Source organism: Schistocerca gregaria, chromosome 1, assembly GCF_023897955.1.
Source record: "Schistocerca gregaria isolate iqSchGreg1 chromosome 1, iqSchGreg1.2, whole genome shotgun sequence".
In the NCBI taxonomy this organism is placed as follows: domain Eukaryota; kingdom Metazoa; phylum Arthropoda; class Insecta; order Orthoptera; family Acrididae; genus Schistocerca; species Schistocerca gregaria.
In genome coordinates this window covers 221,081,659-221,108,879 of record NC_064920.1, presented here as the reverse complement: position 1 = coordinate 221,108,879, position 27,221 = coordinate 221,081,659, and the positions used below count along the sequence as shown (strand labels likewise).

At 47.2% G+C, this 27,221-nt stretch overlaps 1 protein-coding gene across 1 annotated transcript in view; it reads right to left on the bottom strand.

Moving 5' to 3' along the window:
• Positions 1-4,357: 4,357 nt before the first annotated feature.
• Positions 4,358-27,221, bottom strand: part of LOC126339797 (CCAAT/enhancer-binding protein alpha) — a 45,987-nt gene continuing 23,123 nt past the window's right edge. Inside the window, exon 4 of the mRNA XM_050001666.1 lies at positions 4,358-4,486. Within this exon, the coding sequence (XP_049857623.1) occupies positions 4,358-4,486 (129 nt within the window). The remainder of the gene's footprint in view (positions 4,487-27,221) is intronic.

The following is a 27,221-nucleotide window of genomic DNA, read 5'->3' as shown; positions in this document are numbered from 1 at the left end:
TCACTCAAATATGTTGAAAGGTGGCTACACTGAGTCACAGCGCCAGAGATTGCGCCAAAGATTATTGTTCTGCCACCTCCACTGGACAGTAATAGTTCAGAGGATGTCGAGAGCAGTCATTGTTCTGTTGGGCGAGAGAGTAGACGATCTGAGTGTTGACTGAAATGTTGTACTGTTCGGTTGGTATAATGTATATATGGAAAATGATGCAATTGTCAGAATATACACTCCTGGAAATTGAAATAAGAACACAGTGAATTCATTGTCCCAGGAAGGGGAAACTTTATTGACACATTCCTGGGGTCAGATACATCACATGATCACACTGACAGAACCACAGGCACATAGACACAGGCAACAGAGCATGCACAATGTCGGCACTAGTACAGTGTATATCCACCTTTCGCAGCAATGCAGGCTGCTATTCTCCCATGGAGACGATCGTAGAGATGCTGGATGTAGTCCTGTGGAACGGCTTGCCATGCCATTTCCACCTGGCGCCTCAGTTGGACCAGCGTTCGTGCTGGATGTGCAGGCCGCGTGAGACGACGCTTCATCCAGTCCCAAACATTCTCAATGGGGGACAGGTCCAGAGATCTTGCTGGCCAGGGTAGTTGACTTACACCTTCTAGAGCACGTTGGGTGGCACGGGATACATGTGGACGTGCATTGTCCTGTTGGAACAGCAAGTTTCCTTGCCGGTCTAGGAATGGTAGAACGATGGGTTTGATGACGGTTTGGATGTACCATGCACTATTCAGTGTCCCCTCGACGATCACCAGAGGTGTACGGCCAGTGTAGGAGATCGCTCCCCACACCATGATGCCGGGTGTTGGCCCTGTGTGCCTCGGTCGTATGCAGTCCTGATTGTGGCGCTCACCTGCACGGCGCCAAACACGCATACGACCATCATTGGCACCAAGGCAGAAGCGACTCTCATCGCTGAAGACGACACGTCTCCATTCGTCCCTCCATTCACGCCTGCCGCGACACCACTGGAGGCGGGCTGCACGATGTTGGGGCGTGAGCGGAAGACGGCCTAACGGTGTGCGGGACCGTAGCCCAGCTTCATGGAGACCGTTGTGAATGGTCCTCGCCGATACTCCAGGAGCAACAGTGTCCCTAATTTGCTGGGAAGTGGCAGTGCGGTTCCCTATGGCACTGCGTAGGATCCTACGGTCTTGGCGTGCATCCGTGCGTCGCTGCGGTCCGGTCCCAGGTCGACGGGCACGTGCACCTTCCGCCGACCACTGGCGACAACATCGATGTACTGTGGAGACCTCACGCCCCACGTGTTGAGCAATTCGGCGGTACGTCCACCAGGCCTCCCGCATGCCCACTATATGCCCTCGCTCAAAGTCCGTCAACTGCACATACGGTTCACGTCCACGCTGTGGCGGCATGCTACCAGTGTTAAAGACTGCGATGGAGCTCCGTATGCCACGGCAAACTGGCTGACACTGACGGCGGCGGTGCACAAATGCTGCGCAGCTAGCGCCATTCGATGGCCAACACCGCGGTTCCTGGTGTGTCTGCTGTGCCGTGCGTGTGATCATTGCTTGTACAGCCCTCTCGCAGTGTCCGGAGCAAGTATGGTGGGTCTGACACACCGGTGTCAATGTGTTCTTTTTTCCTTTTCCAGGAGTGTATATAGGGTACCTAGGGGTATAACTGCAGATAGTTCTATTGGTGACTGAGGATGGTGTACTGAACAACGCATGTAATTCATTTGAAGACTAATAATTGTAGCTATTAGGAGTAGTGTATTTTTAAGTCGGTTAGTACCTCCAAGTGCACGTAGCACGACCAGGCCATTACCGCCCCTCGTTACGAACTAATTAAATGATCAACTTCGTCCTGAGCCAACTTCCTCGAGGCTTTCTTCACTACCTTTTTGCCAACACATCGCTGACTCACTCTCAATACGTATTCACCGCGACATTAGTCTCACACTGTCTCGTCAATGCCACTACATGTTTCTTACAGCGCTCGTTGCAGCGTTGATGCAGCGCAGTGGGTAGCGCATTACTTCATTCCTATTTTCGTATTAAAGCGGGATCGAAACTCTTCAGTAACGACTTTTCTGTTTTCGTTTGTTAATTCTATATACTATGCCTATGATGTTGCGTAGCATTGCTTAAGTGTACAGATGGACAATTTCTTGGCTCAGACGCAGGCCACGGCTACATACTATGGCTGAAAGCACGTTTCGTGGGTACTATATTTAATATGGGCATGTACATGGAAAAATACATTACCAGGAAGTGGCAGTGTACAAACTCTCCCGACAATGCTGGTAACGTTTTTCCTTGTCTGAGAGCTACGGGGAGCACCTCTCGAGAGACGGACGTTGCCGAGTACACCAAACGTCTAAAGTCGCAGTACAGCATGCGTGAAATTTTGCCCCACTCTCGGACATTGCAGGCTACCTGACTCTGCGTTGTTTTACACGACACGCATCAATCGCAAAAGCGCTCTTAAGAGTGAAAAAACTCACTTGTCTACTTTGCTTAATGAAGTATCTCGAACGGAATGATCTGCTTCACGCTAGCCAGCAAGGATTTCGAAAATGTCTATCATGCGAAAACCAACTCGCATTTTCTCACATGGCATACTGAAGCCCTTGCTGATTTTCTTAGCGGCAGCTGGTCAGGCGTCGAAGATAAATGGACGCAAAACTCTAAGCCTATACAAGCAGCTGTAGTCCACTTAGTGGTGTAGTTATGACCGTGCAGAAAACATCAGGTGGTAAATTACATGACACGTTTGTGGGAAGATAGTTCGACACAGAAAAAAGTACCATACACTGACGTGTGTACATATTAAGGTACCACATATAAAATTATCTGCACTTATACCCATTACATCCTGTGTATTAGGATCATGTCGTGAGATAAATGAAAATAAACATATGTTCGTCATATGTAATTTATTTTACGATAATATTGTAGAAAACAATTGTAAGATTTTTAGAAAGAACGTAGTATCCATATATACATGTCACAGCACAAAATATTCAGTATTTCAACAACAATACAGCTAACAAGAAAACAGAATATGAAATATGCAATAGTATGATCTGCTGTGCTTTTACATTTTTTTTTTTTTGCTTGGACTGGAAAGTAATTACCAAAAACGAAAGTCCTACTGTCTGTACAGGAAATTATAATACATATTGCTTTAATCCGTTTTATGTATACCTACACTTGCAGAAACAGTTAAGAACTGGACTCTTATGGATCATCTACATAAAAGTCATATTTAAGGACGTCAGACGTATATTACTTATGATGTAGAAGGAAGTCTATAACGTTCATAAATATAAACCACCATGTCCATAGATGTTATTTGAGTAGATGTAAGCGTATACATCATAAAAGTAGCACAAGTAAATCTTCAATATGATAACTATTATGTATAATGAAGAATGTGCCTACAATGATAAAATAGCGAATAAAATACGATTTGAAACTTAATCTTTCCACGAGTACAGAACTAGCCCTCATCACACGACTACCATCTTGCCAAAGTAGATGATAGATAATAAATATATCTCCTGGCGATTAACGGTGAATGTATGGCATGTGCCAACAGATACATCCATATTATTTCCATATTTCTGTAGCATACACATACAATATTCCATTATAGAATCACTATTGCGTGTTACTGAAAACACTTGAATACCAGACCAAAAATCTGCATCTGTCTCGACCATCATGTTATCATAACATGCAACTCTAAACAGTGTAAAATATCGTTTTGTGAGTGTAAAGTCCTAATGCATCGTAAATTGTGCTAAGAGGTTACGAAATCATTCAAATTGTGGGCGTGGCAAGATAAATGAAACACCAGATCTCTTCTCAATTGCCAGCGAACTTTGTTCCAAAGAGCAGTTCTGTTTTACATGAAAACAAGAGAGCTTATAGTATACTCGAGCGTATAATAAACTGACAAAGTGCAACTTTATAATCTCGTCAAAAATGCTACTACAGAGTTCAAAGACTAGATGCGTGTGTCGCAATCACAGATACAAGAGAGGCAACGACAAAAATTGTTCGTAGGAATGAGGACAGTCAGTAAGCTGTTCTTGGCAGTGTTCGGCTGTTAGTTGCGCGCCGTACGCTACACGCCAGACACTTTCGGGATGTACAGCCGCAAGGCGAACAACAACACCGGGGTCACAGATTGCAGGTACTGTAGTGATCCACTGCTTTCCGCTGCAGTGCGGGTAGAGGGCAACGAGCAGCCAGACGCGGGGCAGATTTCGCTGCGCTGCCCGTCAAATGCTCCCTCGGCGTCAAAGCCGTGACGATGCGCTGGGGCTGCCGCTCGTGAAGGAACGGACGAGTGCAGCTCAGGACTCCGGGAGTGCTCGCTGCTGCAGCAACAGGTGTCTCAAACTGTGCGCCTCTTCCCGCAGCGTCACCAACTGCGCACGCAGCACCGCGTTCTCGTGTTCCAGCATCGCCGCCCTCAGAGCTATCTGCAACGAAACACAATATCCACTACAATCAGCTATAGCACTACATATACAGGATGTTACAATTTCTTTGCACCAAACGTCTACGATGGTAGATCACATCATAGGAACAACTTCTCTTAGCGACAAAACATTTGCTGACGCTTACCAATATATAGACGGTCTATACAAGGGCGATGTAGTTGAGGACAATATTATGGAAATGGAAGAGGATGTAGATGAAGATGAAGTGGGAGATATGATACTGCGTGAAGAGTTTGACAAAGCACTGAAAGATCTGAGTCTATACAAGGCCCCGGGAGTAGACAACATTCCGTTAGAACTACTGACGGCCTTGGGAGAGCCAGTCCTGACAAAACTCTACCATCTGGTGAGCAAGATGTATGAGACAGGCGATATTCCCTCAGACTTCAAGAAGAATATAATAATTCCAGTCCCAAAGAAATCAAGTCTTGACAGATGTGAAAATTACCGAACAATCAATTTAATAAGCCACAGCTGCAAAATACTAACGCGGATTCTTTACAGACGAATGGAAAAACTAGTAGAAGCCGACCTCGGGGAAGGTCAGTTTGGATTCCGTAGAAATATTGTAACACGTGAGGCAATACTGACCCTACGACTTATCTTAGAAGCAAGATTAAGGAAAGGCAAACCTACGTTTCTAGCATTTGTAGACTTAGAGAAAGCGTTTGACAATGTTGACTGGAAAAATCTCTTTCAAATTCTGAAGGTGGCAGGGGTAAAATACAGGGAGCGCAAGGTAATTCTGACAGCAAAGGATTTAGAAGAACAGTTAAATGGAATGGACAGTGTCTTGAAAGGAGGGTATAAGATGAACACCAACAAAAGCAAAACGAGGATAATGGAATGTAGTCGAATTAAGTCGGGTGATGCTGAGGGAATTAGATTAGGAAATGAGACACTTAAAGTAGTAAAGGAGTTTTGCCATTAGGGGAGCAAAATAACTGATGATGGTCGAAGTAGAAAGGATATAAAATGTAGACTGGCAATGGCAAGGAAAGCGTTTCTGAAGAAGAGAAATTTGTTAACATTGTGTATAGATTTAAGTGTCAGGAAGTCGTTTCTGAAAGTATTTGTATGGAGTGTAGCCATGTATGGAAGTGAAACATAGACGATAAATAGTTCGGACAAGAAGAGAATAGAAGCTTTCGAAATGTGATGCTACAGAAGAATGCTGAAGATTAGATGGGTAGATCACATAACTAATGCGGAGATTTTGATTAGGACTGGGGAGAAGAGAAGTTTGTGGCCCAACTTGACTAGAAGAAGGGATCGTTTGGTAGGACATGTTCTGAGGCATCAAGGGATCACCAATTTAGTACTGGAGGGCAGCGTGGAGGGTAAAAGTCGTAGAGGGAGACCAAGAGATGAATACACTAAGCAGATTCAGAAGGATGTAGGTTGTTGTAGGTACTGGGTGATGAAGACTCTTGCACAGAATAGAGTAGAATGGAGAGCTGTATCAAACCAGTCTTAGGACTGAAGACCACAACAACAACCAATGACACTACTTTCTTGGGTTTCTTCTTTTGCTACTGCCTATATGCCGCATTGTACGCACGGTCAGCAGTGTAAAGTACGGGTTTGGCATGGTTAAGTTTAAGGGGTGGCCGGACGCCGTTGCTGCTGCCTATATGCCGTATTGTGCACAGGGTCAGCAGTGTAAAGTACGGGTTTGGCATGGTTAAGTTTAAGGGGCAGAGCAGTGTAAAGTACGGGTTTAGCATGGTTAAGTTTAAGGGGCAGAGCAGTGTAAAGTATGGGTTTGGCATGGTTAAGTTTAAGGGGTGGTCGGACGCCGTTCCTGCTGCCTATATGCCACATTGTGCCCAGGGTCAGCAGTGTAAATTATGGGCTTGGCATGGTTAAGTTTAAGGGGTGGACCAGTGTAAAGTACGGGTTTGGCATGGTTAAGTTTAAGGGGTGGTCGGACGCCGTTCCTGCTGCCTATATGCCACATTGTGCACAGGGTCAGCAGTGTAAAGTACGGGTTTGGCATGGTTAAGTTTAAGGGGTCGAGCAGTGTTAAGTATGGGTTTGTCATGGTTAAGTTAAAGGGGTGGCCGGACGCCGTTCCTGCTGCCTATATGCCACATTGTACACAGGGTCAGCAGTGTAAATTACGGGTTTGGCATGGTTAAGTTTAAGGCGTGGAGCAGTGTAAAGTACGGGTTTGGCATGGTTAAGTTAAAGGGGTGGCCGGATGCCGTTCCTGTTGCCTATATGCCGCATTGTGTACAGGGTCCGCAGTGTAAATTACAGGTTTGGCATGGTTAAGTTTAAGGGATGGAGCAGTGTAAAGTACGGGTTTGGCATGGTCAAGTTTAAGGGGTGGCCAGACGCCGTTCCTGCAGCCTATATGCCGCATTGTGCACAGGGTCAGCAGTGTAAAGTACGGGTTTGGCATGGTTAAGTTTAAGGGGCAGAGCAGTGTAAAGTACGGGTTTGGCATGGTTAAGTTTAAGGGGCAGAGCAGTGTAAAGTACGGGTTTGGCATGGTTAAGTTTAAGGGGTGGTCGGACGCCGTTCCTGCTGCCTATATGCCGCATTGTGCACAGGGTCAGCAGTGTAAATTACGGGCTTGGCATGGTTAAGTTTAAGGGGTGGACCAGTGTAAAGTACGGGTTTGGCAGGGTTAAGTTTAAGGGGTGGCCGGACGCCGTTCCTGCTGCCTATATGCCACATTGTGCACAGGGTCAGCAGTGTAAAGTACGGGTTTGGCATGGTTAAGTTTAAGGGGTCGAGCAGTGTTAAGTATGGGTTTGGCATGGTTAAGTTAAAGGGGTGGCCGGACGCCGTTCCTGCTGCCTATATGCCGCACTATACACAGGGTCAGCAGTGTAAATTACGGGTTTGGCATGGTTAAGTTTAAGGGGTGGAGCAGTGTAAAGTACGGGTTTGGCATGGTTAAGTTTCAGGGGTGGCCGGACGCCGTTCCTGCTGCCTATATGCCGCATTGTGTACAGGGTCCGCAGTGTAAATTACGGGTTTGGCATGGTTAAGTTTAAGGGATGGAGCAGTGTAATGTACGGGTTTGGCATGGTTAAGTTTAAGGGGTGGCCGGACGCCGTTCCTGCTGCCTATATGCCGCATTGTGCACAGGGTCAGCAGTGTAAAGTACGGGTTTGGCATGGTTAAGTTTAAGGGGCAGAGCAGTGTAAAGTACGGGTTTGGCATGGTTAAGTTTAAGGGGTGGCCGGACGCCGTTCCTGCTGCCTATATGCCGTATTGTGCACAGGGTCAGCAGTGTAAAGTACGGGTTTGGCATGGTTATGTTTAAGGGGTGGAGCAGTGTAAAGTACGGGTTTGGCATGGTTAAGTTTAAGGGGTGACCGGACGCCGTTCCTGCTGCCTATATGCCGCATTGTGCACAGGGTCAGCAATGTAAAGTACGGGTTTGGCATGGTGAAGTTTAAGGGGTCGAGCTGTGTAAAGTACGGGTTTGGCATGGTTAAGTTTAAGGGGTGGCCGGACGCCGTTCCTGCTGCCTATATGCCGCATTGTGCACAGGGTCAGCAGTGTAAAGTACGGGTTTGGCATGGTTAAGTTTAAGGGGTGGAGCAGTGTAAAGTACGGGTTTGGCATGGTTAAGTTTAACGGGTAGCCGGACGCCGTTCCTGCTGCCTATATGCCGCATTGTGCACAGGGTCAGCAGTGTAAAGTACGGGTTTGGCATGGTTAAGTTTAAGGGATGGAGCAGTGTAAAGTATGGGTTTGGCATGGTTAAATTTAAGGGGTGGCCGGACGCCGTTCTTGCTGCCTATATGCCGCATTGTGTACAGGGTCCGCAGTGTAAATTACGGGTTTGGCATGGTTAAGTTTAAGGGATGGAGCAGTGTAAAGTACGGGTTTGGCATGGTTAAGTTTAAGGGGTGGCCGGACGCCGTTCCTGCTGCCTATATGCCGCATTGTGCACAGGGCCAGCAGTGTAAAGTACGGGTTTGGCATGGATAAGTTTAAGGGGCAGAGCATTGTAAAGTACGGGTTTGGCATGGTTAAGTTTAACGGGTTGTCGGACGCCGTTCCTGATGCCTATATGCCGCATTGTGCACAGGGTCAGCAGTGTAAATTACGGGCTTGGCATGGTTTAGTTTAAGGGGTGGCCGGACGCCGTTCCTGCTGCCTATATGCCGCATTGTGTACAGGGTCCGCAGTGTAAATTACGGGTTTGGCATGGTTAAGTTTAAGGGGTGGAGCAGTGTAAAGTACGGGTTTGGCATGGTTAAGTTTAAGGGGTGGCCGGACTCCGTTCCTGCTGCCTATATGCCGCATTGTGTACAGGGTCCGCAGTGTAAATTACGGGTTTGGCATGGTTAAGTTTAAGGGATGGAGCAGTGTAAAGTACGGGTTTGGCATGGTCAAGTTTAAGGGGTGGCCGGACGCCGTTCCTGCAGCCTATATGCCGCATTGTGCACAGGGTCAGCAGTGTAAAGTACGGGTTTAGCATGGTTAAGTTTAAGGGGCAGAGCAGTGTAAAGTACGGGTTTGGCATGGTTAAGTTTAGGGGCAGAGCAGTGTAAAGTACGGGTTTGGCATGGTTAAGTTTAAGGGGTGGTCGGACGCCGTTCCTGCTGCCTATATGCCGCATTGTGCACAGGGTCAGCAGTGTAAATTACGGGCTTGGCATGGTTAAGTTTAAGGGGTGGACCAGTGTAAAGTACGGGTTTGGCAGGGTTAAGTTTAAGGGGTGGCCGGACGCCGTTCCTGCTGCCTATATGCCACATTGTGCACAGGGTCAGCAGTGTAAAGTACGGGTTTGGCATGGTTAAGTTTAAGGGGTCGAGCAGTGTTAAGTATGGGTTTGGCATGGTTAAGTTAAAGGGGTGGCTGGACGCCGTTCCTGCTGCCAATATGCTGCATTATACACAGGGTCAGCAGTGTAAATTATGGGTTTGGCATGGTTAAGTTTAAGGGGTGGAGCAGTGTAAAGTACGGGTTTGGCATGGTTAAGTTTCAGGGGTGGCCGGACGCCGTTCCTGCTGCCTATATGCCGCATTGTGTACAGGGTCCGCAGTGTAAATTACGGGTTTGGCATGGTTAAGTTTAAGGGATGGAGCAGTGTAATGTACGGGTTTGGCATGGTTAAGTTTAAGGCGTGGCCGGACGCCGTTCCTCCTGCCTATATGCCGCATTGTGCACAGGGTCAGCAGTGTAAAGTACGGGTTTGGCATGGTTAAGTTTAAGGGGCAGAGCAGTGTAAAGTACGGGTTTGGCATGGTTAAGTTTAAGGGGTGGCCGGACGCCGTTCCTGCTGCCTATATGCCGTATTGTGCACAGGGTCAGCAATGTAAAGTACGGGTTTGGCATGGTGAAGTTTAAGGGGTCGAGCAGTGTAAAGTACGGGTTTGGCATGGTTAAGTTTAACGGGTAGCCGGACGCCGTTCCTGCTGCCTATATGCCGCATTGTGCACAGGGTCAGCAGTGTAAAGTACGGGTTTGGCATGGTTAAGTTTAAGGGATGGAGCAGTGTAAAGTATGGGTTTGGCATGGTTAAGTTTAAGGGGTCGCCGGACGCCGTTCCTGCTGCCTATATGCCGCATTGTGTACAGGGTCCGCAGTGTAAATTACGGGTTTGGCATGGTTAAGTTTAAGGGATGGAGCAGTGTAAAGTACGCGTTTGGCATGGTTAAGTTTAAGGGGTGGCCGGACGCCGTTCCTGCTGCCTATATGCCGCATTGTGCATAGGGCCAGCAGTGTAAAGTACGGGTTTGGCATGGTTAAGTTTAAGGGGCAGAGCAGTGTAAAGTACGGGTTTGGCATGGTTAAGTTTAAGGGGTTGTCGGACGCCGTTCCTGCTGCCTATATAAAGCATTGTGCACAGGATCAGCAGTGTAAATTACGGGCTTGGCATGGTTTAGTTTAAGGGGCAGAGCAGTGTAAAGTACGGGTTTGGCATGGTTAAGTTTAAGGGGTGGCCGGACGCCGTTCCTGCTGCCTATAGGCCGCATTGTGCACAGGGTCAGCAGTGTAAAGTACGGGTTTGGCATGGTTAAGTTTAAGGGGCAGAGCAGTGTAAAGTACGGGTTTGGCATGGTTAAGTTTAAGGGGCAGAGCAGTGTAAATTCGGGTGTGGCATGGTTAAGTTTAAGGGGTGGTCGGACGCCGTTCCTGCTGCCTATATGCCGTATTGTGCACAGGGTCAGCAGTGTAAATTACGGGCTTGGCATGGTTAAGTTTAAGGGGTGGACCAGTGTAAAGTACGGGTTTGGCAGGGTTAAGTTTAAGGGGTGGCCGGACGCCGTTCCTGCTGCCTATATGCCACATTGTGCACAGGGTCAGCAGTGTAAAGTACGGGTTTGGCATGGTTAAGTTTAAGGGGTCGAGCAGTGTTAAGTATGGGTTTGGCATGGTTAAGTTAAAGGGGTGGCCGGACGCCGTTCCTGCTGCCTATACGCCGCATTGTACACAGTGTCGGCAGTGTAAATTACGGGTTTGGCATGGTTAAGTTTAAGGGGTGGAGCAGTGTAAAGTACGGGTTTGGCATGGTTAAGTTTAAGGGGTGGCCGGACGCCGTTCCTGCTGCCTATATGCCGCATTGTGTACAGGGTCCGCAGTGTAAATTACGGGTTTGGCATCGTTAAGTTTAAGGGATGGAGCAGTGTAAAGTACGGGTTTGGCATGGTTAAGTTTAAGGGGTGGCCGGACGCCGTTCCTGCTGCCTATATGCCGCATTGCGCACAGGGTCAGCAGTGTAAAGTACGGGTTTGGCATGGTTAAGTTTAAGGGGCAGAGCAGTGTAAAGTACGGGTTTGGCATGGTTAAGTTTAAGGGGTGGCCGGACGCCGTTCCTGCTGCCTATATGCCGTATTGTGCACAGGGTCAGCAGTGTAAAGTACGGGTTTGGCATGGTTATGTTTAAGGGGTGGAGCAGTGTAAAGTACGGGTTTGGCATGGTTAAGTTTAAGGGGTGGCCGGACGCCGTTCCTGCTGCCTATATGCCGCATTGTGCACAGGGTCAGCAATGTAAAGTACGGGTTTGGCATGGTGAAGTTTAAGGGGTCGAGCAGTGTAAAGTACGGGTTTGGCATGGTTAAGTTCAAGGGGTGGCCGGACGCCGTTCCTGCTGCCTATATGCCGCATTGTGCACAGGGTCAGCAGTGTAAAGTACGGGTTTGGCATGGTTAAGTTTAAGGGGTTGTGCAGTGTTAATTATGGGTTTGGCATGGTTAAGTTTAAGGGGTGGCCGGACGCCGTTCCTGCTGCCTATATGCCGCATTGTGCACAGGGTCAGCAGTGTAAAATACGGGTTTGGCATGGTTAAGTTTAAGGAGTCGAGCAGTGTAAAGTACGCGTTTGGCATGATTAAGTTTAAGGGGTGGCCGGACGCCGTTCCTGCTGCCTATATGCCGCATTGTGCATAGGGCCAGCAGTGTAAAGTACGGGTTTGGCATGGTTAAGTTTAAGGGGCAGAGCAGTGTAAAGTACGGGTTTGGCATGGTTAAGTTTAAGGGGTTGTCGGACGCCGTTCCTGCTGCCTATATAAAGCATTGTGCACAGGATCAGCAGTGTAAATTACGGGCTTGGCATGGTTTAGTTTAAGGGGCAGAGCAGTGTAAAGTACGGGTTTGGCATGGTTAAGTTTAAGGGGTGGCCGGACGCCGTTCCTGCTGCCTATAGGCCGCATTGTGCACAGGGTCAGCAGTGTAAAGTACGGGTTTGGCATGGTTAAGTTTAAGGGGCAGAGCAGTGTAAAGTACGGGTTTGGCATGGTTAAGTTTAAGGGGCAGAGCAGTGTAAATTCGGGTTTGGCATGGTTAAGTTTAAGGGGTGGTCGGACGCCGTTCCTGCTGCCTATATGCCGTATTGTGCACAGGGTCAGCAGTGTAAATTACGGGCTTGGCATGGTTAAGTTTAAGGGGTGGACCAGTGTAAAGTACGGGTTTGGCAGGGTTAAGTTTAAGGGGTGGCCGGACGCCGTTCCTGCTGCCTATATGCCACATTGTGCACAGGGTCAGCAGTGTAAAGTACGGGTTTGGCATGGTTAAGTTTAAGGGGTCGAGCAGTGTTAAGTATGGGTTTGGCATGGTTAAGTTAAAGGGGTGGCCGGACGCCGTTCCTGCTGCCTATACGCCGCATTGTACACAGTGTCGGCAGTGTAAATTACGGGTTTGGCATGGTTAAGTTTAAGGGGTGGAGCAGTGTAAAGTACGGGTTTGGCATGGTTAAGTTTAAGGGGTGGCCGGACGCCGTTCCTGCTGCCTATATGCCGCATTGTGTACAGGGTCCGCAGTGTAAGTTACGGGTTTGGCATGGTTAAGTTTAAGGGATGGAGCAGTGTAATGTACGGGTTTGGCATGGTCAAGTTTAAGGGGTGGCCGGACGCCGTTCCTGCAGCCTATATGCCGCATTGTGCACAGGGTCAGCAGTGTAAAGTACGGGTTTGGCATGGTTAAGTTTAAGGGGCAGAGCAGTGTAAAGTACGGGTTTGGCATGGTTAAGTTTAGGGGCAGAGCAGTGTAAAGTACGGGTTTGGCATGGTTAAGTTTAAGGGGTGGTCGGACGCCGTTCCTGCTGCCTATATGCCGCATTGTGCACAGGGTCAGCAGTGTAAATTACGGGCTTGGCATGGTTAAGTTTAAGGGGTGGACCAGTGTAAAGTACGGGTTTGGCAGGGTTAAGTTTAAGGGGTGGCCGGACGCCGTTCCTGCTGCCTATATGCCACATTGTGCACAGGGTCAGCAGTGTAAAGTACGGGTTTGGCATGGTTAATTTTAAGGGGTCGAGCAGTGTTAAGTATGGGTTTGGCATGGTTAAGTTAAAGGGGTGGCTGGACGCCGTTCCTGCTGCCAATATGCCGCATTATACACAGGGTCAGCAGTGTAAATTATGGGTTTGGCATGGTTAAGTTTAAGGGGTGGAGCAGTGTAAAGTACGGGTTTGGCATGGTTAAGTTTCAGGGGTGGCCGGACGCCGTTCCTGCTGCCTATATGCCGCATTGTGTACAGGGTCCGCAGTGTAAATTACGGGTTTGGCATGGTTAAGTTTAAGGGATGGAGCAGTGTAATGTACGGGTTTGGCATGGTTAAGTTTAAGGGGTGGCCGAACGCCGTTCCTGCTGCCTATATGCCGCATTGTGCACAGGGTCACCAGTGTAAAGTACGGGTTTGGCATGGTTAAGTTTAAGGGGCAGAGCAGTGTAAAGTACGGGTTTGGCATGGTTAAGTTTAAGGGGTGGCCGGACGCCGTTCCTGCTGCCTATATGCCGTATTGTGCACAGGGTCAGCAATGTAAAGTACGGGTTTGGCATGGTGAAGTTTAAGGGGTCGAGCAGTGTAAAGTACGGGTTTGGCATGGTTAAGTTTAAGGGGTGGCCGGACGCCATTCCTTCTGCCTATATGCCGCATTGTGCACAGGGTCAGCAGTGTAAAGTACGGGTTTGGCATGGTTAAGTTTAAGGGGTGGAGCAGTGTAAAGTACGGGTTTGGCATGGTTAAGTTTAACGGGTAGCCGGACGCCGTTCCTGCTGCCTATATGCCGCATTGTGCACAGGGTCAGCAGTGTAAAGTACGGGTTTGGCATGGTTAAGTTTAAGGGATGGAGCAGTGTAAAGTATGGGTTTGGCATGGTTAAGTTTAAGGGGTCGCCGGACGCCGTTCCTGCTGCCTATATGCCGCATTGTGTACAGGGTCCGCAGTGTAAATTACGGGTTTGGCATGGTTAAGTTTAAGGGATGGAGCAGTGTAAAGTACGCGTTTGGCATGGTTAAGTTTAAGGGGTGGCCGGACGCCGTTCCTGCTGCCTATATGCCGCATTGTGCATAGGGCCAGCAGTGTAAAGTACGGGTTTGGCATGGTTAAGTTTAAGGGGCAGAGCAGTGTAAAGTACGGGTTTGGCATGGTTAAGTTTAAGGGGTTGTCGGACGCCGTTCCTGCTGCCTATATAAAGCATTGTGCACAGGATCAGCAGTGTAAATTACGGGCTTGGCATGGTTTAGTTTAAGGGGCAGAGCAGTGTAAAGTACGGGTTTGGCATGGTTAAGTTTAAGGGGTGGCCGGACGCCGTTCCTGCTGCCTATAGGCCGCATTGTGCACAGGGTCAGCAGTGTAAAGTACGGGTTTGGCATGGTTAAGTTTAAGGGGTGGACCAGTGTAAAGTACGGGTTTGGCAGGGTTAAGTTTAAGGGGTGGCCGGACGCCGTTCCTGCTGCCTATATGCCGTATTGTGCACAGGGTCAGCAGTGTAAATTACGGGCTTGGCATGGTTAAGTTTAAGGGGTGGACCAGTGTAAAGTACGGGTTTGGCAGGGTTAAGTTTAAGGGGTGGCCGGACGCCGTTCCTGCTGCCTATATGCCACATTGTGCACAGGGTCAGCAGTGTAAAGTACGGGTTTGGCATGGTTAAGTTTAAGGGGTCGAGCAGTGTTAAGTATGGGTTTGGCATGGTTAAGTTAAAGGGGTGGCCGGACGCCGTTCCTGCTGCCTATACGCCGCATTGTACACAGTGTCGGCAGTGTAAATTACGGGTTTGGCATGGTTAAGTTTAAGGGGTGGAGCAGTGTAAAGTACGGGTTTGGCATGGTTAAGTTTAAGGGGTGGCCGGACGCCGTTCCTGCTGCCTATATGCCGCATTGTGTACAGGGTCCGCAGTGTAAATTACGGGTTTGGCATCGTTAAGTTTAAGGGATGGAGCAGTGTAAAGTACGGGTTTGGCATGGTTAAGTTTAAGGGGTGGCCGGACGCCGTTCCTGCTGCCTATAGGCCGCATTGTGCACAGGGTCAGCAGTGTAAAGTACGGGTTTGGCATGGTTAAGTTTAAGGGGCAGAGCAGTGTAAAGTACGGGTTTGGCATGGTTAAGTTTAAGGGGTGGCCGGACGCCGTTCCTGCTGCCTATATGCCGTATTGTGCACAGGGTCAGCAGTGTAAAGTACGGGTTTGGCATGGTTATGTTTAAGGGGTGGAGCAGTGTAAAGTACGGGTTTGGCATGGTTAAGTTTAAGGGGTGGCCGGACGCCGTTCCTGCTGCCTATATGCCGCATTGTGCACAGGGTCAGCAATGTAAAGTACGGGTTTGGCATGGTGAAGTTTAAGGGGTCGAGCAGTGTAAAGTACGGGTTTGGCATGGTTAAGTTCAAGGGGTGGCCGGACGCGGTTCCTGCTGCCTATATGCCGCATTGTGCACAATGTCAGCAGTGTAAAGTACGGGTTTGGCATGGTTAAGTTTAAGGGGTCGTGCAGTGTTAATTATGGGTTTGGCATGGTTAAGTTTAGGGGGTGGCCGGACGCCGTTCCTGCTGCCTATATGCCGCATTGTGCACAGGGTCAGCAGTGTAAAATACGGGTTTGGCATGGTTAAGTTTAAGGGGTCGAGCAGTGTAAAGTACGGGTTTGGCATGGTTAAGTTTAAGGGGTGGCCGGACGCCGTTCCTGCTGCCTATATGCTGCATTGTGCACAGGGTCAGCAGTGTAAAATACGGGTTTGGCATGGTTAAGTTTAAGGGGTCGAGCAGTGTAAAGTACGGGTTTGGCATGGTTAAGTTTAAGGGGTGGCTGGACGCCGTTCCTGCTGCCACCCCCCCCCCCCCTTTCCGGGACGGAGTGAGTGGATCCCAGCTGTCTGCATCTAGTGTAAATCGTGAAATAGTGTGAATGTGTTTCAAATGCCTGCGAGTCGTGTAACTGAGGCGGGGCGTGGAGACCAGCCCGGTATTCACCTAGTAGGATGTGGATAACCGCCTAAAAACCACATACAGGCTGTCCGGCACACCGGCCGTCGTCGTTAATCTGCCGGGCGGATTCGATCCGGGGCCAGCGCGCCTCCCGAGTCCAGGAAGCAGCCCTTTAGCGCTATCGCCTAAGTTACACACAATAACCGGTGTGCCAATAAAGACGATACGTCACCTTAAAAGTTGGCGTTTGGACGCGTGGCAAGGTGAGTGGGATGTGAGTGGTAAGGGACGTAGGCTGCACGACTTCTACATCTACATCTACATACATACTCCGCAATCCACCATACGGTGCGTGGCGGAGGGTACCTCATACCACAACTAGCATCTTCTCTCCCTGTTCCACTCCCAAACAGAACGGGGGAAAAATTACTGCCTATATGCCTCTGTACGAGCCCTAATCTCTCTTATCTTATATTTGTGGTCTTTCCGCGAAATGTAAGTTGGCAGCAATAAAATTGTACTGCAGTCTGCCTCAAATGCTGGTTCTCTAAATTTCCTCAGTAGTGATTCACGGAAAGAATGCCTCCTTTCCTCCAGAGACTCCCACCCGAGTTCCCGAAGCATTTCCGTAACACTCGCGTGATGATCAAACCTACAATAACAAATCTAGCAGCCCGTCTCTGAATTGCTTCTATGTCCTCCCTCAATCCGTCCTGATAGGGATCCAAAACGCTCGAGCAGTACTTAAGAATAGGTTGTATTAGTGTTTTATAAGCTGTCTTCTATACAGATGAACCACATCTTCCCAATATTCTACCAATGAACCGAAGACGACTATCCGCCTTCCCCATAACTGCCATTACATGCTTTTCCCACTTCATATCGCTCTGCAATGTTACGCCCAAATATTTAATTGACGTGACTGTGACAAGCGCTACACTACTAATGGAGTATTCAAACATTACAGGAGTCTTTTTCCTATTCATCTGCATTAATTTACATTTATCTATATTTAGAGTTAGCTGCCAATCTTTACACCAATCACAAATCCTGTCCAAGATCTTGTATCCTCCTACAGTCACTCAACGACGACACCTTCCCGTACACCACAGCATCATCAGCTAACAGCCGCACATTGCCATCCACCCCATCCAAAAGATCATTTATGTAGATAGAAAACAACAGAGGACCTACCACACTTCCCTGGGGCACTCCAGATGATATCCTCACCTCCGATGAACACTCACCATCGAGGACAACGTACTGAGTTCTATTACTTAAGAAGTCTTAGAGCCACTCACATACTTGGGAACCAATCCCACATGCTCGTACCTTAGTTAGGAGTCTGCAGTGGGGCACCGAGTCAAACGCTTTCCGGAAAATCAGCGTAAGGGAGCGGTTGAGAATGAGACATATCGATCCCAGCCGAGGTACGGTACATTTCTTAACCGGACGCGGACCTTATCCCACGCACTTAAACCGCACGAGTCTGAGGCAGACACCTACATGCACATGCGGGGAAGAAAGTCCCCATAACACACTGTCTTTTTCTGCGGGCAATACGCAAACAATAGACATACACTACACTTAGACTACACAGATACAGGCATAGATATATAAACAGCAATAAGAGACGAAGAACAATAGGCACAATTAAACACACTGACAAACAGTATTTCAAATGCAACACATGAAGAGTACATGCGGACACGACATTACAGACATGCCTATGTGCAGCGCAACAACAATCTCCAGAGGATGGACAGTGATACCCACAGTGACACCAAAATAGTGACAATGCGGAGGAACAGGAGGAGGAAGCTGAGATGTGACAGTAAATAAGCAAAAGGTGCTGGCGATCTAGCCAAGAAAACACCAAATGCTGTACACAGATGGGCACCTAAAGTAGTTAATACATAGGATTAGTAATAAATAGGATAACAAACATTATTTCTCTACTAATAACCATGTGTGTGTGTGTGTGTGTGTGTGTGTGTGTGTGTGTGTGTGTGTGCGTGCGTGTGTGACTGGCGGTCAACGGCTCGAGGAAACCATTTCGAGGTATTCACCATCAGTCACATTCGGTGATGGTACTAACAAATGTCTCCTCTATCCTATCTCCTTTTTATATTCATCTTAAAAAACAACAAAATTTTATTTATATTTCAACCTTAAATTATTGATATTTTGAAAAGTATCATTCTTTGTAAATGTTGTAGACAAAACAAAAGAAAAGAAAACTGTAAAAGGTGAAAAACGACAATTGTAAGATGTACGACCTGTTTCAAAGATCAGGTAACAGGTCTATAATTTGGCAACAAATATTAAATAAATACCCTGGCGGGTTTACCAATGACACTACGGATCCTTACGTATTCGCAGGCAGTGGGACTACGAGATTTCACTGCACTAATAGGTTCTATTAACTAAGTGTACTGCGTACTACCCACCGCAGTAAATTAATAGAGTGATTTTCAGCCAGAAAATCATAAGAATGAGTATCTCTAAGCGGAGAAAGATAGACTGCTCAAAAGTATTAGTGAACTTGGATCTGGGCGTCGGCCGTACTCCATTGAGCAATAATTGAGGACTGGGTATGTTATCAAATTATACCTTTACCTATCACTAATTAATTAGTACACAAAAATACGTTACATCCTCTGTTGTTCACATAAAAACCTGAAATGTAGGAAAGGCGTCGAAAACAAAGTGGACACAATCATTCATCCCGGCATCTTGGGTGATTTTCATTGGACTCCAATAACATGTATGCCCTCCGTGAGCGTTTATATCTGCCTGACACCTTTGTGGCGTCTCTGTATAACTCTATGGAGGTCACCCTGAGGTATCTGTTCCCATTCTTCAATGAGAGTTATGAGAGTTCTTAGACAGTATGTAGTGGAAGAGAACGACCACGAAAATGTCTCTCATGCATGTCCCACATACGCACGATGAGACTTAGTTTGGAACTCAGCGCCAGCGATTCCATTACTTCAACCTCCAGGCTTCGCAAGACATCCCTGCTGACGCCCACCACATAGGCCCTGGCATTAGAGGGAATTCACAGCCACCGCTGTATGTAGCAGCCACCACATAGTCCAACAGGATCTGTTCGCTGTACTGCCTGGATGTAAGGCGACTATGGACAACGGCAAGATCTGTATGGCTGTCAAAACTGAATCCTCCCCACAGTGGCATATGAACCTTGGAAATCTGTCGATTTCCTGGACAACATTTGACAGCTACCGCTCACCAAGCCACAACTGAACACACCACCCTGCTTTGGAGGATATGTTAACTCGTCTGTAAATAATCCTTCTTTCCAGTGACGAAGTTGTCAGGGGACTTTGGAATGGCAGAACTTAAGGCGAACTGCGAGGTGTGTCAAGTGGGGTAATCTAATGGGACATCTGGGTCGCACAGTCCTTTCTCGTTGCCTGTTCATTACACAGGACACAGCGACTCCAGTGCCCCTTCTGAGATCGTTCTGCAGTGCTCTGGTGGTATCAGTATGATGCCGCAACCCAGAGATGGTCAGATATCTGCCTTTACGTGGGGTGGCAATGCGTCAACGACCTTGTCCAACTCGCTTTGTGCACCTACCTGTCTCCTTGTAGCGTGTCCACAACCTGTGGATCACACATGGAGACACATTGGCATCTGCAGCACCACGACCGAAAGTCCATCTTTTTTGGATCAAGCAGACCGTTCTTGCAAACTGCACTGCATTAAGATGTCGCTTACATATGCTTGGTTCCAGGGTTCGATTCCCGGCGGGGACAGGGTTTTTATCTGCCTCGTGATGACTGGGTGTTGTGTGGTGTCCTTAGGTTAGTTAGGTTTAAGTAGTTCTAAGTTCTAGGGGACTGATGAACATAGATGTTAAGTCCCATAGTGCTCAGAGCCATTTGAACCACATATGCTTGGTTGAATACAATGTCCACAAAAGACAGCTGCCATCTCTGTACGTCACTAGAAAATTCTGGGACCCCGGTAGTTCCTTCCTTCTCAGGGATCACCTAACTCGGTAATGCACAACACAATAAATGGCGAATTATTGTAATAATTGCCTACACTGAAAGCGAAGACCCCGAGCGATACTATAAGGCCACAGGTAGCGCCTGTCTCAAAACAGATCTGACGTACCACAGGTTAGTAAAAGTGTTTCCCTAATTCTTTTGTACGATGTATTTTAGTACGTAGTCAGGAACTTTAATTTTTGCTACTTATCCCTTTCACAAGGAGCAGATAGCTGGATTACAGGCAATACCCAACAAGTCACATACACGCTGCAAAGTGCATATGCCATGCCAATTCTCAGGGGCATAACAGATATCGCCTATGGCCATCGATAAGAGTCATTGAACATTTTGTCTCCGACAAAACTTGTTCCCCGTGCTATGATCTATCACCCAGAGACATTTGATGCAAAGACTTTGAAACACCACGTATATAAGGTTGTGTCAAATGAAAATGTGAAATATTTCTAACAAAAATATGTTTATTATAAAAATAATTGCACAGCACATATGACTAAAAGATATAAAACTTCTAGACATTTTATTCTCTAGTGTAATATTACTCAGGAACAGACAGGTTGTTGATACACAGGTAATCAAAAATGGTTCAAATGGCTCTGAGCACTATTAGCAGCTGAAGTCATCAGTCCCCTAGAGCTTAGAACTACTTAAATCTAACTAACCTAAGGACATCACACACATCCATGCCCGAGGCAGGATTCGAACCTGCCACCGTAGCGGTCGCGCGGCTCCAGACTGTAGCGCCTAGAACAGCTCGGCCACTCCGGCCGACCACAGGTCATCATATACCACTAATGGTGTCGATGTTCATATGTCACATGCGAACGATTTACACTGAAGCGCCAAAGAAACTGGTATAGGGATGTATATTCCAATACAGAAAAAATGGTTCAAATGGCTCTAAGCAGTATGGGACAGAACATCTGAGGTCATCAATCACCTAGACTTAGAACTACGTAAACCTAACTAACCTAAGAACATCACACACATCCATGCCCGAGGCAGGAATGGAACCTGCGACCATAGCAGCAGCGCGGTTCTGTACTGAAGCGCCTAGAACAGCTCGGCCACAGGGGCCGGCTACCAATACAGAGATACACTCCTGGAAATTGAAATAAGAACACCGTAAATTCATTGTCCCAGGAAGGGGAAAATTTATTGACACATTCCTGGGGTCAGATACATCACATGATTAAACTGACAGAACCACAGGCACATAGACACAGGCAACAGAGCATGCACAATGTCGGCACTAGTACAGTGTATATCCACCTTTCGCAGCAATGCAGGCTGCTATTCTCCCACGGAGACGATCGTAGAGATGCTGGATGTAGTCCTGTGGAACGGCTTGCCATGCCATTTCCACCTGGCGCCTCAGTTGGACCAGCGTTCGTGCTGGACGTGCAGACCGCGTGAGACGACGCTTCATCCAGTCCCAAACATGCTCAATGGGGGACAGATCCGGAGATCTTGCTGGCCAAGGTAGTTGACTTACACCTTCTAGAGCACGTTGGGTGGCACGGGATACATGCGGACGTGCATTGTCCTGTTGGAACAGCAAGTTCCCTTGCCGGTCTAGGAATGGTAGAACGATGGGTACGATGACGGTTTGGATGTACCTTGCACTATTCAGTGTCCCCTCGACGATCACAAAAGGTGTACGGCCAGTGTAGGAGATCGCTCTCCACACTATGATGCCGGGTGTTGGCCCTGTGTGCCTTGGTCGTATGCAGTCCTGATTTTGGGCGCTCACCTGCACGGCGCCAAACACGCATACGACCATCATTGGCACCAAGGCAGAAGCGACTCTCATCGCTGAAGACGACACGTCTCCATTCGTCCCTCCATTCACGCCTGTCGCGACACCACTGGAGGCGGGCTGCACGATGTTGGGGCGTGAGCGGAAGACGGCCTAACGGTGTGCGGGACCGTAGCCCAGCTTCATGGAGACGGTTGCGAATGGTCCTCACCGATACCCCAGGAGCAACAGTGTCCCTAATTTGCTGGGAAGTGGCGTTGCGGTCCCCTGCGGCACTGCGTAGGATCCTACGGTCTTGGCGTGCATCCGTGCGTCGCTGCGGTCCGGTCCCAGGTCGACGGGCACGTGCACCTTCCGCCGACCACTGGCGACAACATCGATGTACTGTGGAGACCTCACGCCCCACGTGTTGAGCAATTCGGCGGTACGTCCACCCGGCCTCCCGCATGCCCACTATACGCCCTCTCTCAAAGTCCTTCAACTGCACATACGGTTCACGTCCACGCTGTCGCGGCATGCTACCAGTGTTAAAGACTGCGATGGAGTTCCGTATGCCACGGCAAACTGGCTGACACTGACGGCGGCGGTGCACAAATGCTGCGCAGCTAGCGCCATTCGACGGCCAACACCGCGGTTCCTGGTGTGTCTGCTGTGCCGTGCGTGTGATCATTGCTTGTACAGCCCTCTCGCAGTGTCCGGAGCAAGTATGGTGGGTCTGACACACCGGTGTCAATGTGTTCTTTTTTCTATTTCCAGGAGTGTACATAAACACGCAAAATATGGCGCAGCGGTCGGCAACGCCTATACAAGACTGCAAGTGTCTGGCGCAGTTGTTATCCCGGTTATTGCTGCTGCAATGGCACGCTACCAAGATTTAAGTGAGTTTGAACGTGGAGCGATGGGACACAGCACCTCCGATGAAATGGAGATTTTCTCGTACGACCATTCCACGAGTGTACCGTGAATATCAGGAATCCGGTAAAACAAATCTCCGTCCTCGCTACGGCCAGAAAAAGATCCTGCAAGAACGGGACCAACGACGACTGAAGAGATACGTTCAACATGACAGAAGTGCAACCCTTCCGCAAACTGCTCCAGATTTCAATGCTAGGCCATCAACAAGTGTCAGCGTGCAAACCATTCAAAAAAACATCATCGATATGGGCTTTCGGAGCTGAAGGCCCATCCGTGTACCTTTGATGGAAACACGAAACAAAGCTTTAAACCTCACGTGTGTCCGTCAACACCGACACTAGACTGTTGAAGACTGGAAACATGTTTCCTGGTCGGAAGAGTCTCGTTTCAAATTGTACTGAGAGGACGGACGTCTACGGTTATGGAGACAATCTCATGTATCCATGGACGCTGCATGTCAGCAGGGGACTGTTCAAGCTGGTGGAAGTTCTGTAAAGGTGTGGAGCGTGTGCAGTTGGAGTGATATGGTACCCCTGATACGTCTAGATACTACTCTGACAAGTGCCAAGTACGTAAGCACCCTGTCTGATCACATGCATCCATTCATTGTGCATTCCGACGGACTTGGACAATTCCAGCAGGAAAATGCGACACCCAACACGTCCATAATTGCTAAAGAGTGGGTCCAGGAAACCTCTTCTGAGTTTAAACACTTGCAAGTTTTTAATATTACAGGAACAATGAAATTCGAACAAAATGTGTTTTGAAAGCTACGTTTTTTTGGGTAAAATGTAACCTTCGATTCGACTAGATGAATGGGGGAAATCACACAAACTGAACTTGAAATTGCCAAGTAGAATCGACTTTCAGTAGCTTATCTTTGAATCAAAGTTATGCTCGTCTACCCAGTTTCATACATTCTCATGCAGCCACGTCATAGGAACTGCAGGATTCGTAGCTCCATGACCGCAAGTTACATCTCATAGAATTTGAGAAAGTTCCAATTCTTGAAAAGAACATCTTCTCCATCTTGAAATTTCACACTTTTGCTTTTTTCTTGATTGATACAATTGGGCCCTTATATGCATAGGCGCGCACGTCGAAGTTACAGCATGGCCGTGTTCTTCTACTACAATAGCTCTTATGTGTAACTTAATGTGGGCTCATGGTGCCTTCGTGGATATTCTTTGTCCACAGAAAAATAATAAACTACTGTTGGATTGTGTTGTGTAGTAAGGACAGGGGGAGATCTCGCGGAAATTAGGAACGGATATCGGGCAGGAATACTGCAACCAAGCTTAAATGTGCTAGGAAACCGCGCGCCAAGGTGTTGGGCCGGGCATTTTTCTATAGCTCGATAAGCTATACGAGGGAGCGACGGAGAAGAGACTGAGGACTGTAGACTCAATAAAATTTCGTATCCACTGCAGTACAGCGCCGATTCGAACGCTACGCCAAGGAAACAGCATAATTTACCGGGAACAGCGTGGCAACCAAGCAAACCCACGTCATAATTTTTTTTTCACGAAGACCGCTACAAGCCACAGATTTTTGTTGAATTGCTTAAATTATTTAATAAAGCAACATGTTTCGAGGTACTAACTTCAAATTCAGTCTCAAACGACAATATAAAAATTATTTAACGAGACCACACGTAAATGTTAATGTTGTTGTTTACAGCCTCGCCATTACTGTAGCCATTCAACGAAAGGAAGAGAAGGATTACCTAATATCAGGGAATATTCACTTCATTTGTTGGCCTGCTGTTCAAATATTTTTAAAAAAATGATTCGCTTTGTTCACATGTTTCCAGTCACGTCAGTTACTATGGTCCCTTGACTTAATTAACAACTGTTTATAAAATTGCAAAGGACACTTAAATCATCCCAATCAATTCTGCTGCGCATAGACACATGAGCGCGGTCAAAACAAAGCTACTTTCAATTTAATTATCGGTGTGTCGATCCTGTTATTATCTGTCACTTGCAAAGTCTTCTGCACACCTTACTGACGCATCTCTGATACTGGTCGACGAAATATATTAAAACATCAGGGACTGTGATAAACTGCTGTTAATAACGACAGTATAATCATTATTTTAAAGAATTACAAACATATTGCTGTTGGAACTCAGATCCTTCCATATTCTTAATAATTATAAATTTTCTGTTTCAGAAGTTGTGACCTGAACTTGGTGGGGAAATGCGAGTTTCACATAGCTTCAATTTCGTTTAGGATCTCGTTTTCCCAGTTTTGGCCACGGCTGAATATTTGCATTTCTTCCAAGACATCCATTTTTAACCCTTCTCTAAAGTGTGCACTACTTTAAGACGATTATCTATTGCGACAGGGTGTCTTGTCTATGCGATTCACTGTAGCTGATCTGTTGACTTTATCTAGTCTGAAACAGGCAATATGCTCTTTAAAACGGGATTTCAAATTTCTGCCAATTTGGCCAATGTAGTAGTTGTGACAACGATAGCATGTCCCTTTATAAATTGGTGATTTGCTCAGTTTCTCGTCTGGTTGTGAGATGAGATGCACCAGTTTCCTCCTTTTCGTTAGTGGTGGCAAAATTGAGTCTGATATCGGTGTTTTTAAACAGCTTGGCTGTGTTGTCTAAATGACCCATAAATAAGGTATTGTTACACACTTAGGATTTGTATGTTGCTGTGCGCGGTGGTCATGTTAGTCCGTTTTTTTTTTCCTAAGTGTTGTGACAGTGCATCCACCTCTTAAGTCATGGTAGTTATTCTTACGTGTCTTATTATGTTCATTTCTTTCTCATAGTTGCAGCACTAAGTGGGAATTTATGTGCTCTGAGTTCTACATGCAGCTCTGAATGCAGCTTGTTTATGTGAGTTGGGGTGTGTGTAGGATCAACAATGACAGTGTCTATGTAGACTGATGTTCAGAGTCTGGTTTGTGTTAGTTATTGTCATAACTAAAACTTTATTTCGATTTCTTTCTGGTGTTGTGCAGAGAGTTCAATTTATTTGAAAGTATTGAAATATCTCGGAAATTGCACATCGAATCCAAACAATTTATAATTAAAATTTGTTTGTATCGGAGGGGGACATCCGGTGATACCAAGCATGACCCCATAGCTCATCTCGTGTTTGTTTGTATGGGGGAGGGAGACGGGGCAACTTTAAGATCTTAAATGGAGACTCCCATTTTAATTGCAAATTCCGATTCTAAGGAAAAAAAACCACAAGTTTTGTCAAATAAAAATGGGTACAAAATCGCATTTCAAAAAGCTTCCCAATGGCACTTGAATTAACCCCCCCCCCCCCCACCACCACCACCACCACCACCACCATCCTGCGAGGATAGTGCAGGCAACTATTTCATAGCTTTTAATGGGGAAACGCATTCTCAGTGTTGTATTCCTCCGACAAAATGAAAAGGGGATTGCTCGACGCGCCATTGTGACCGTGTAGCGAACTACGGCTTATCATAAAAGGCAGTGCAGTGCGGAAAAAAAAGAAAAAACCTCATTGACTCCTTTAAAACTAACTCAGAAACTACGTTTAGCGTTACTCGTGAACAACAACGTAGGCGTTTTAGTTTTGTGTTCACAATGGGTGTTTTATTTATGTGAGTCCCTTTGCCTTTCAGGTATCGGAATGTTTTGTCCCAGTTACAGTAAGTGTTCAAATGTTTGACTTTCAACTTCAATACGCATGTTGATCCATTCTTCAAATAGAACGTTGAGAAAGGGATTTCCCGTTAAAAGTTATCAGACAATTACCTGTCCTACCTTAGTAGCGTGGAGGTGCTGTTTGGTAGCATTTTGAAACCTACGATTTTCAACCCATTTTGATTTTTCGGGGGCCGCTGCGACCGAGCTGTTCTAGGCGCTTCAGTCCGGAACCGCGCTGCTCCTACGGTCGCATGGATATCTGTGATGTCTTTAGGTCAGTTAGATTTAAGTAGTTCTAAGTCTAGGGGACTGATGACCTCAGATGTTAAGTCCCATAGTGCTTAGAACCATTTGAACCATTCTTTGATTTTTCAGATTACAGCACCATCTGTCGTGAAATATATTAGACGAAATTGATGAATTTTCCTGTAGAGTCCGAATCTGAAATAAAAAATAGAGGTTCCCATTTAAAATTTCGAGGTTAACCCCCCCCCCCCTCCCCAACACTCTCACACAGGCAAAGGTTGGGGGGAGTGGGGGGGGGTTAACCTCGAAATTTTAAATGGGAACCTCTATTTTTTATTTCAGATTCGGACTCTACAGGAAAATTCATCAATTTCGTCTAATATATTTCACGACGGATGGTGCTGTAATCTGAAAAATCAAAGAATGGTTCAAATGGTTCTAAGCACTATGGGACTTAACATCTGAGGTCATCAGTCCCCTAGACTTAGAACTACTTAAATCT